Source organism: Hyposmocoma kahamanoa, unplaced genomic scaffold, assembly GCF_003589595.1.
Source record: "Hyposmocoma kahamanoa isolate Upper Pololo Valley unplaced genomic scaffold, ASM358959v1 86, whole genome shotgun sequence".
Classification (NCBI taxonomy): domain Eukaryota; kingdom Metazoa; phylum Arthropoda; class Insecta; order Lepidoptera; family Cosmopterigidae; genus Hyposmocoma; species Hyposmocoma kahamanoa.
Window position 1 is genome coordinate 5,648,177 of NW_020654289.1, and position 11,221 is coordinate 5,659,397.

General features: G+C 34.7%; 2 protein-coding genes across 2 annotated transcripts in view; one reads left to right on the plus strand and one right to left on the minus strand.

The window, feature by feature from the left end:
- Window positions 1–5,902, plus strand: part of LOC113234793 (putative elongator complex protein 1) — an 11,170-nt gene extending 5,268 nt beyond the window's left edge. The window contains exons 3-8 of the mRNA XM_026470283.1: window positions 802–3,247; window positions 3,345–3,511; window positions 3,605–3,827; window positions 4,093–4,297; window positions 5,008–5,161; window positions 5,766–5,902. Coding sequence (XP_026326068.1) covers window positions 802–3,247; window positions 3,345–3,511; window positions 3,605–3,827; window positions 4,093–4,297; window positions 5,008–5,161; window positions 5,766–5,830 — 3,260 coding nt within the window. The 3' untranslated portion in view covers window positions 5,831–5,902. The remainder of the gene's footprint in view (window positions 1–801; window positions 3,248–3,344; window positions 3,512–3,604; window positions 3,828–4,092; window positions 4,298–5,007; window positions 5,162–5,765) is intronic.
- A 75-nt stretch (window positions 5,903–5,977) lies between these two features.
- On the minus strand, window positions 5,978–9,728 carry LOC113234819 (leucine-rich repeat protein 1). The gene is made up of 4 exons (XM_026470317.1): window positions 9,087–9,728; window positions 7,645–7,736; window positions 6,617–6,771; window positions 5,978–6,413 (listed from the first exon to the last, which is right to left on the minus strand). The coding sequence occupies exons 1-4, from the start codon at window positions 9,655–9,657 to the stop codon at window positions 5,993–5,995; spliced, it is 1,239 nt and encodes a 412-aa protein (XP_026326102.1). The 5' UTR covers window positions 9,658–9,728; the 3' UTR covers window positions 5,978–5,992.
- Between the last annotated feature and the right edge of the window lie 1,493 nt (window positions 9,729–11,221).

Consider the following 11,221-nt stretch of genomic DNA (forward strand, 5'->3'; position numbering starts at 1 on the left):
CACACACACACACACACACACACACACACACACACACACACACACACCTAGCCAGCTACACAAATTCTTTCACCTTTAGTATCTTCTCGCTACCAATCTTGTCCCCATTTTTCCACTTTTATTCCTTTCAATTACCATCACCTTCGTCTTACTCACATTCGCCTTCATTATTTTTCTTTCAGATTGAAATAAACCAATGAAGCTTCAGTTTTTGCAGTAAATATCTCAAAAGATGCGCCATTAGCCAAATTCTTATTGTAAAAGTATTATTCTCATCGCCCAATCCTCAGTTTCAGAATTTATATCATTTTTCAGTCTGTCCATATCATCGACAAAATGTAAAGTATGTATTTACATTTTTCAAACAAGTTGTATGTGTTAAGCATACTGAAACTAAATCGTTTCAAACCACGTTGAAAGATATTGTGTTCTAATTCGTATTTATGGTATAACCAAACATAACACATTTTCGCGAAATTCGCCTATGAGACGAACCAGATTTTGTGAAAACAATTTTTTGATTTAACCATTACGATTTTTTTAAATATATTACTGAAAAGAATATTATACTTTATATTACAAGGTATAAGACTGCATTCCTAACTCATGTTTTCTGTGGGTTAACACATTTATGCAGAACATGGCCCATTTCATCTCATTAAAATAAACATTAATTTATATATATAAAAATAAAACTCTTAAATCTGTACAAACCACACTCTAGGCTTCAACAGTTTTTCAAGGTAAATGAAGAATATTAAAGTAATACAAAGTCTTAAATTCAAACAACGTTTGTTTCAGATACACAAGGTGTAATAGATGATACAATAAAAATAACATGGAGGGGTGATAGCAACCTTTATGCCATTGGTTTTAACTTAGATGGTCTTAGAAGATTCAAAGTGTTTGATAGAGAAGGCCATCTCCAGTATACCAGTGAGAAACAGCAAGGTTTGGAATCAAATCTGTGTTGGAGACCAAGTGGCAATGTTATAGCTACAACACAAAAACTACCAGAAAAATATGTTATAGCATTCTTTGAAAAGAATGGCCTAAAACATGGAGGATTTGATATTCCAGTGAACAACACAACAATTGTTGAAGATGTGCTTTGGAGTTCCGATTCAGAAATCATAACTCTGCTTTGCAGGGACACTGATATTAATATCCAAAAGTTACTGTTGTTTACAATGGGTAACTACCATTGGTATTTAAAACAAGAACTGGTGTTTAAAGATGACAAAAACATTAGTAAGATTCTTTGGGGAAATGATTTTGCTGAAGCAAATAATAAAAAGCTTCATGTTGTATTGAAAAATGGCAAACATGTAACTTATACATGGATATGGAATGTTGATCATAGTAAAGGTAGAACTGAAAAAGACGATGCAGTAGTTGTTGTCATAGATGGCAAGAAGCTTTTACTTAATGGATTCAGACAGACGGTAGTCCCTCCACCCATGGCTGCCCTTGAAATTAACTTAGAAGCTGTGGCTAACTCAGTACATTTTGTTTCACATCCATGTCAGGATGACGCAAATACATTTTTCGTAGTTACCAGTGATTGTAAGTTATTATTTTATGATCAAATACAGAAATTTCCTTTACAATATACATTATCCAGAACTATTGATTTGGAAGTTTATAATTTTCCCTTTCAATTTTACAATTGGTGCTGGTTGAGCAGAGATACTGTTCTATGCATTAAAATTGATGTATGTCATACGATCATAGAATACAAAATGGTAGACGAAAAATTTGTCAATCAAAATGAAGAAATTTTGCCTACTGCAGTAATGAGAATTGAGTGCCATCCAACAGATTTATCAATAGCATTCCTATTACTGAAAAATGGCGACGTTCTGAAATATACAAAAGGAGGAAATATCGAGCCCACAGAAGTGTCATTTGGAGTTCCTAGCCCAAAATTCAGTGTATTTTGTGTAGAGGATGATATCCAATTTATTGGGCTTACACACAAAGGGCAGTTGTATCTAGATGACACAGAGGCTATGAACAACGTTAGTTCGTTCTTTGTACACACACATTTTTTATTGATTACAACGCTACAACATATGCTTTTGAGTACAGAATTATCTAAAGCTGGCATTAATGCAATCAGAGAGTATTCTTTAAAGAATGAATCTGCTCATATTTACAAGAGGAAAATCGAAAGAGGTGCAAAATTAGTTATCGTTGTACCTAATGACACAAGAACAATATTCCAGATGCCAAGAGGAAACTTAGAAACTATACAGCCACGGCCACTGTCACTCAAAATTATCGGCGAACTCTTGGATTCATTGAAATATCATGAAGCGTTTGACTTGATGAGAAAGCAAAGGATAAACCTTAATTTGATATTCGATCATGATCCTGATAGATTCGTACAAAACATTAACGTATTCCTGGAATCTATAAAAAACAATTCTTGGCTTAGCCTTTTTCTATCAGATTTGGAGAATGTCAATGTAACAAAGACGATGTACGGAAGTAGTTATATCGATAAGAAAAATAGGGCCACAGAAGTCAGCAATAAAGTGCAAAAAGTTTGTGAACTTGTAAGATACAGTTTAAGCATGAGATCTGACACAGATTCAAGAATATTGCCATTTCTAACGAGTTTTGTTAAAACTAACACAGTGGAAGATTTAGAAAGTGCGTTGTCTCTTATTAAGGACCTTAAAAAGCGGGAAGAAAGTGGGTCCAAACTGCCGGTGGGTTCTGACGAAGCTTTGAAGTACTTGCTTTATATGGTCGATGTAAACAATCTATTTGATGTTGCTCTTGGAATGTACGACTTTCATCTAGTGCTATTAGTAGCAAACAAGTCTCAGAAAGACCCTAAAGAATATATTCCAATGTTGAATGAACTGAACGAAATGAAAGAAAACTACAAAAGATTTTCAATCAACAAGCATTTGAAGAGATTTGATAAAGCTGTGAGATGTTTGGTCGAATGTGGAGAAGAGAAACACGAGGAGCTAAAAACGTTTGTCAAATTTCATAGCCTTTACAGAGAAGCGTTGTCTCTGTTCTCTCCTGATAGTAAAATTTACAAACAAATATCAGACGACTTCGGTTCGTATCTTAAATTAAAAAAACAGTTTGTGGAAGCCGGTTTGGTTTACGAAAGGGGCTGTAATTACGACAAAGCTATAGACTGCTATAAGGAAGCATTGGAGTGGGAACTGGCTATTAATTTAGCACAAGCCTGGCCTGAAGAGTCTTTTAAAGAATTATGCTGGTATGTTGAAACTGGGAAATACTCTCACTAATAATATAAAATTTTCATTCGCTCTGGTTATTATTGTACACATTTGAATAATAAATTAAATTTTCAGGGACTTAATTAATGCTCTTAAAGAAGAAAAGCGCTTAAAAGAAGCCCTAACAATACTTGAACAGTATTATGATAATAAAGAAGAAACTATCAAATTTGCAATTGAATCTGGACAATATAAAGCAGCAATAAGACATTGTACACAGTTTAAAAAATGTGTATGGCGAGGTAAATTTTTTGTATATCTTGAACCACTACAAACTAAAAAATATATTGTCATAAAAAAAAAGTAACTACAAATTTCCGCTATTACAATTTCAGAGGAAAATCTTCTGCCTGCGCTCCTAGACGACTTTCAAAATCTCCAAGAGTTAGTGCAGACAAATTGGTCCAATTTTATAAGACATCGCGATCGGCTGCGTGTAGTTCGTGAAAACAAGAAAAATAATCCTGTTGACTTATATGATGGTTCATTTGCAAATAAAGACAGTGATTTGTATTCGGACGCAGGAAGTACATTAGCTTCGTCGTCCAGAGGGTCGAGGTAACACAAAATATGAAATGTTTTTATTTTTGTTAATTTAAGCTACAAGGAATCAATTAAGAAACTAAATTGACGAGAATGCCTACTGTCAAAAATGATCTTAAATATATTACACGAATATTGTTTGGCACGTTAGTACAGATTTTGTTTTACTAGATTTTTTGGTTTACTAGTGCATTTGATTCTCACCTAATTTAAGTAATTCAAGTAAAAATTACGAGTACCTATTTTGGCTGATGGAGGTATAATGTGGTCAATGTTGCAGCCGTTCATTCCGGTCGAGTAAAAACAGAAGAAAACACGAGCGTAAAGTGGCGTCTCTCAAGGAAGGCTCTCAATACGAGGACGTAGCCCTTGTTATGGCACTACATAGCTTGGTTTTGTCGTCTTTTGATCTCCGGCCGCAAGTAAAGGAAGTAAACGTCACGCTGTGTTGCTTTGGGAAGGATAAGGAGGCTTTTGTGTTACAGGTAAATTGTGACTTATGTTTTGTGTTTGATGATTACACCATCATACTGAAGGCGTTGGTCATTGTACGGGATTTAGCAAACAGTGTGTACGCGGTAGGTATGAACATGTGACCGCCTTGTGTTTTTAGAGTTCTTAGGGTCGTATTCCAGAACTCTACTCAATACTCAAGTCAAGACTTGAGTATTGCAGTGAGCACTGAAAATCATACTCAAGACCTTGCCATTAGAGTCGTATTTCCAGTGCTTGAAATCATACTCAAGTCTGCTCAAATCCTGACTTGAGCATTGAGTAGAGTTTTGGAATACGACCCCTAATGTTCTTCTTCTTATCGTATCGAATGGCACGCATTATAATGTTTGCCATCGTGGCGAAAGGCTTAAAGTACTCGCCGATTGTTGCCCGTTGTGCGCCTGACTTACAAGACAGGAATGCGAAGGTACGTCGCTCGTGCACCCGCACGATGACTCCTTTCGTTTCTTTTCCTAAGGTTAATGGAAAATCTTACTTTGCCTTATAACCTATAAGGACGAATATAAGGCGTTATAAGGCAAAGTAAGATTTTCCATTAAATGTTAACACCATAGTCATCGTTGTGTAAATTGTTTACATTGTTGAGGTATTGTAAATTTATAATAAAAGCAAGCATCTGCAATTATATAAGATAAATGCAACAGAGAAGACCACCTTAACTTTGTCCATTTTGTTTCAGAGGAACCTGGATAAGCTGCTGAAGGAAATGAAGGACAGTTTCAATGAGATTTGGACGGATGAGCTGGTGCTTGAAGCTACCAATGCGGTCATTGCAGTTCAAAATGTACCCGATGGAGGTCCTGCCGTCATACCACAAGGAATTGCGTCTCTTGGTTAGTATATAGTTTCTCTCTGTTTTAATATACAATGTGTTGATTTGCATTCTCGCCATATTTACAGAGGTCATTCTATATCCGAAACTGAACCCAAATTACTAAAAAAAAAATAAAAAAATAAAAATCTTATTTTTTATTTAGTTGCGATAACATGCTTGATTCAAAGGTCAGTGACTTGCACTACACGTGCCACAAGTACCGGCAACTATTTGAACAATGACCTAAGCGAGAAAATATCCATTTTAGATCTATTTGGTGGTAGGGTACGGGTAGGGACGGGGGGAGTATCGTATCGAGCGCGTGATTGATAGATCATCAGTCGACCTTGCGTGTTGCGTCTACGTTCCGTTGACATCGCGCATACGTTCTAGTTTCTCTTGAAATGCCAGGTGGTTTGGTATGTTACCCCAGGGGTCCGTGTTAGGACCACTACTGTGGAACCTGGGGTATGATTGGGTGATGAGGGGCGCGCTGCTCCAAATCAACACACTGTATAACACTACTTAGGCCACTGATGTTTACCATAGTGCTAAATATAAAATTTCTGAAAGGCATTTTGAAGGATCTTCTGTTTTAAACCTACATTTTTGTTTTGTTCCAGAACCTCATGTAAGAATAGCGCCTTTAATAAAAGAAGTCAGCTGGAAACTGGATGGTCTGTTTTAAACATTCTGTATCTATTTGTATATAAAATATTATGTGTGAAATAAAAGCACAATAAAAAAAAATTTATTCAAACCTCAATTATTTTTTATTTAAAATTTAGAGCACAGCCCATTATAAATGAAATTATGCTTAAATTATGATTGAAATAATTCTTAACAAATTCTAAGTACGACATAGTTTTCTAAGACAAACAGGTGAGCAGAAGTAACACTCAAAATCAACTCTGCTGCTGCGTGCGTCACAAACAACAATTCTGAAATAGTCTTTCAAGTCAAATTCTTTCTTTACAAAAACTGTATCCACGACTGGCGTACCACAAATGCACATGTTAGCATTATCCAGAAACTCGACAAGAGTCCACGGTATTGTCTTTCGATCATAAAATAATCTGTATTTTAAAACGACCTTTGATGCAATGTTGACTAAACTTCCCATGCAGAAGTTCTTTAATGTCGGTATGTTTTGTTTATTAGGAAAAGTGTCGTAAATGAATTTGTTTGAGGAGATATCGAGTTGCTCCAAATGGCATTGCATTAGGCTGCATGGTAGTGATGTTAACACATTTTGCGAGACGGTGAAATATCTAAAATAACAGTTGATTTTAAATTACAATATAATTAATGTGTAAGTCAATGTATATGTATATACTACATTAATATTATTTCTGTCTATTTACAAACAATATCACCAGGTTACAATTTCGCAGTTGGAAGACAAGTGTTTGTCTTAGAAGTAAATAACTGTAACATTATAAAGAAGAAGTAATAATACAACGCTGATACCTACCGCAAAGTAGCCACCCTTCCTAGAGTAGCTGGTAGTTGGCTAAGTTTATTGTTGTCCAATTTCAATGTAACCAGTCTTTGTAATTTCCACATCGATTTAGGGAGGTACTTCAGCTCATTACAACTCAGATCTAGTAGTTTTAGAGTGTTTGGAAGCTGAAATATCATTAAACACAACATACGGCTTGAATTTTGCTAGATGAGTTTTGTCTTTCACACTTGACATCTTTTGTTAGTATTATATTTTGTTTTTGTGTAAATTAAAATGAAATTGTGCATACTTTTTTAGTAATGCAAATTAATCACTGTTGATGATAAGAAAATAAACCACAATAGATATCACATCGTCATCAACATTATTTCGGTCGAAAGCTGCTGTCACAGCTAGGTATATAGGCCTCTCCCAAAAGATCGCCACAACTGGCCTTGCGTTGCATGTGGATTATAATAATATGTACATTCATTGTTAAAGCACTCTTACCATTATTAATTATTCCCTAACCATTAAGGAATGTACTGTATAGAACACTTTTTGTAAATAAATAACTATCACAGGAAATAAGTTCAATATTTATCTATATTTAAGCTGACACCAAGAGATGGATGGATTTTAGATGTCTGGCATGGCATTGGCAACCTGACAAAAGTATTATATAACTTTTTTTAATAAAAAATAACCAACCTCAAAAGTTTGTGGAATTACAATTATTTGCCAAGTTTTATTGAAATCGGTTACTGGAAAGATCGCGAAACCGGATTCATTCCCGAGTTTGCCACTCTTAGAGGTGGAATATTTTCTTCAAACTTAGATGGGACCAATACTGATGTACCCTCTTTCCAGCAAAAAAAAGGAATCATCATAATCGGTTCACAAAGAGTTATGGCGTAACATACCTACATACAAAAAAGAAAAAAATACAGTCAAATTGAGAACCTCCTCCTTTCTTGGAAGTCATTTAAAAAGTACGGAAAATTCTGTGGAAGAGTAGTTAATTTTTAAATATTGAAATCTATAAAGAAATAAATTACCTGAGGTCCCAACAACCATCTCCAATCGACTTCGCCTTTCAATCCCAGCTGATTATTGGCCAAGTAAAGTTCTGACAAATTCGGCATTCTTCCTGTAAAATAATTTGTTTAACAATAATAATCACTTATTAATAAAGATAGCTTAATATAAAAATAGGCAAAGTTAATCTTCAAGGAATTATTTATAGTACTTGGTGTAACAGGCTGGCATTCGCAACTCAAATGTACAGGCGCTCATTTTGCACGTGGAATTATTTATAGTATTTTGTCCTATAATTTTTATGTGTATGATTGTTATTAGAGTGGCTTCATTCATTGTACGGCCATCAAAGGGCAGCGCAGGGTAAGAAGATGCAAATCAGACATGTATTTTCTGGTCCATAGGAGTGACCTTTATCAACTTGTATGCTATTCCTACAAAGGGTTCGGACCAATAAAGCCAGCCTTTGCCCGCTCATCCTTATAATTTTATAATTACATTACCACAGAAATATATTTCAAAGAAAACTCTCATAATTTGTAAGTAATAATACAACTAGTTTGTTTTGATTTTGCACCATTTATTTTAGATTACTACAGAATTTCAAAAGGAGGTATCCACTGTGTATTGAAGTTTGGGTAAATATAATTTTGTGTTTCAATTTATACGCATTTTTTACACTCAGTAGGGTAATGAGGCTAATATTGATACCACTCACGTAAGTTGTTGAAAGTCACAAAATACTATTTTTGCTCTTTAATTTAATTATATTTCTTTGTTATGTATAGGTTCCATGTTTTCTTTCCTTTTAAATATGGAACCTATTTATATGCATAAAAAAGTTTAAGTGAAAAATAATTAAGTGAAATATATATTCACTTACAAATAAAAAATTCTATTTTGTGGCTTTCAACAATTTATTTGGGAGGTATTGATGTATTCTCAAAGTTACAATGCCATAACTTGAGTGTGGGTATTTGGTTTAATGTTTTTTATTAAAATGTATCAAGTAAAACATTTGTAAATAGTATACAACACAAAATACAAGGCCAATGGGGCATCACTGGGATCTATAGTATATGTATGCAGGGTGTAAAATAGTAACATATCAAATTTCCTTGGCTTAGTTGGTATAATGACTGGCACAGTTTGCTAGAAGACGTTGGTTCGAATCCGGACGGATAGAAGGATTTCTTCTAAGTGTTCGATCTTTGTATTAATAATTATAACAAACTAGTGAAGTAATTTCACAAAAAATAATTGAATATCCATTCAATTCAAATTTAAATACTAACAACCTCGCAGGTTATTTTACGAACATCATCATCACAACAACTTTTGTTTCATGACTTTTTACAAAACTATAAATTTACCAAAAGGTAGCATTTTACAAATACCCTGTATTTATATATGTATAGTACTTGACAAGAGGATTTTAAATGATTTGTACTTTACAACTTACCAAATTCAGGAGGCATCTTTTCAATCTCATTACTACTGAGATCTAATACAGAAAGTTGGCTAAGCAATAATATGTCTCTTCTGAAATTACACAGCTTCAAACCAGCCAAAGTAAGCGTTTCCAAAGTTCTAGGTAAGCCTTTTGATGGGAATTCACTTCGATCCCTAATAACAAGCTTTGAAGGCGCATTATCTTTTGAGGTAACACTTATATTAGCTAGCGTCGATATGCGGAGGTTTTTAGCTTCTCCAGTGACACATTGCTTTAACAATTTCATGAAACATTTCAACTGTATAGCCTCACATTTTATACACAAGTCATGGGGAGGTTCTTCAAATCTAATTGTGACTTTACCTTCATTTAAATACTTGGAAAACACTTGTTTCATAAAGTTTAACCTATACTTGGTGCCCAATTTGTTGGCATTGGAAAAATGTAAAATAAAATATTCATTTTCAGACTTTGTTTCTTTTCCCAGAGCCAAAGTTGAATTTAAGTATTTTCCGTTAGATCGAATATTTAAACTCATGTGTGTTCGGTTTACTACCTCTATTCGACATTGTAGTTTCATAGTTTGCTCCTAAAAGTAAATGAGAACTGAATTTTCGTGTTTGCCAAAAACTCCACACCGCACAATTAACTAGTCCGTTCCGCCGCGCCGCCAAATATTTTTTGTTTTTTGGCACTGTTTTTTCCATTGGAAAAGGCAAAGGCACTAATACGCCATACAGCCAAGACTGCGAGTAATTTCTTTCTTGGATTCCAAAAATGCCTTCGATAGTGCTTCTTACGAAATGATATAAAATTGGATAACATTCTTGAATTTTTCACCCATTTATTTAGGTAGGCAAAAGTTTCACGTTTCAGTTCGAATAATGTAGTATGGAAAAGGCTAAGCGCCAGTTCTTCGAAGAGTTTCAATATGTCATTCAGAAAATAGAGAAAACCACAAAATAACACCCAAGTGCATGACAAACACAACGCGAATAAGAACAATTCCAAAAATCACACGTTATTGGGTTGTAGGCATGGTGACCTGCAGCTATGCAAGTGCCGAGCTGAACGGTTACCATGCCGAACTGCCACGTAGAAGTCTCAGGTTCGATTCCCGGGCCGGGAGAAATATTAGTATGACCTACATTTATTTCTCTCGTGAGTTTAGGTGTAATTTGTAGTTGTCTATATGTCTATGGCACCCATGTCACAGGGTTTCCCAAGTGCGGGGCTATGTTGAGTGTGTGCGTTATTATTATTATTTATTTATTAGCTACAACTGTCTCGCTTGCACATTCGGATTGTTTTGCTGCTATATCTTTCTGTCTAACGATACAATTGTACTGTGGCTTTTTTTACTTGCACATTACTTTGATTATTGGCTCAATATATACTTGCAAAGTTTTAGCAAAGAAATGGGGTAACATTTACATATTTAAAATAGAGTAAATAGTTAGGTAAGCTTGCCTATCATTCAATAAGAATCATAGCTTCAAAATCCTAGTGATGTCTCGAAAACTTCAATGTCCCGAAAACTTATAAAATTATTATTTCGGATAATACGTGGAGTTGGTACTTGATTTTTTTATGGAATTAGTCTTTATGTGCAGCTAGGTTTAAGAGTAAGTTACAAATCCAACTAGATATACTAAAGCCAGAAAAAAATAAAGTAATAATTACTAAATCGCGGTTTACTCGCAGCCTATATGTGTCAGCGCGGCCAAAAAACGTTTGTAATATGCCTACAAGTAAAGTAAAAAAAACTTTCCAAAAACAATATCACGAATTACTTATCTGCAACGATTTGATCACTAAAATGTTAGTTAAAAAAAAAACCTAATACGGGACATAAACTTTGGTCCAAGTTTTCTCCAAAACTATAGTAGTGAGACTCATGGTAGTTTTACTCATGCATTCGGAATGAAACGTTTTCTCTGATTCTTTTGTTAACGGTGTGCTGCGCAGGCAGGAAACTACTCACACACTGTCCTCCATATGACCCACATATGAAGCCTCTCAGGACGCATTGCAGAATAAATCATACTCAAGGACTATGGAATATGACCCTTAGGGTTGTATTCCAGAACTCTACTTAATTCTCAAGTCAGGACTTGAGTATGATTTCAAGCACTGGTAATACG

What these genes read in the sequence shown, in the direction of transcription:
- LOC113234819 (XM_026470317.1), bottom strand. Translation starts at nt 9,657, where the DNA reads ATGAAACTACAATGTCGAATAGAGGTAGTAAACCGAACACACATGAGT. An exon ending in GATGGTTGTTGGGACCTCAG is followed by an intron (nt 6,772 to 7,644) that starts GTAATTTATTTC and finishes ATGATATTTCAG; the next exon opens with CTTCCAAACACTCTAAAACT. An exon ending in GGAAGGGTGGCTACTTTGCG is followed by an intron (nt 6,414 to 6,616) that starts GTAGGTATCAGC and finishes CTGTTATTTTAG; the next exon opens with ATATTTCACCGTCTCGCAAA.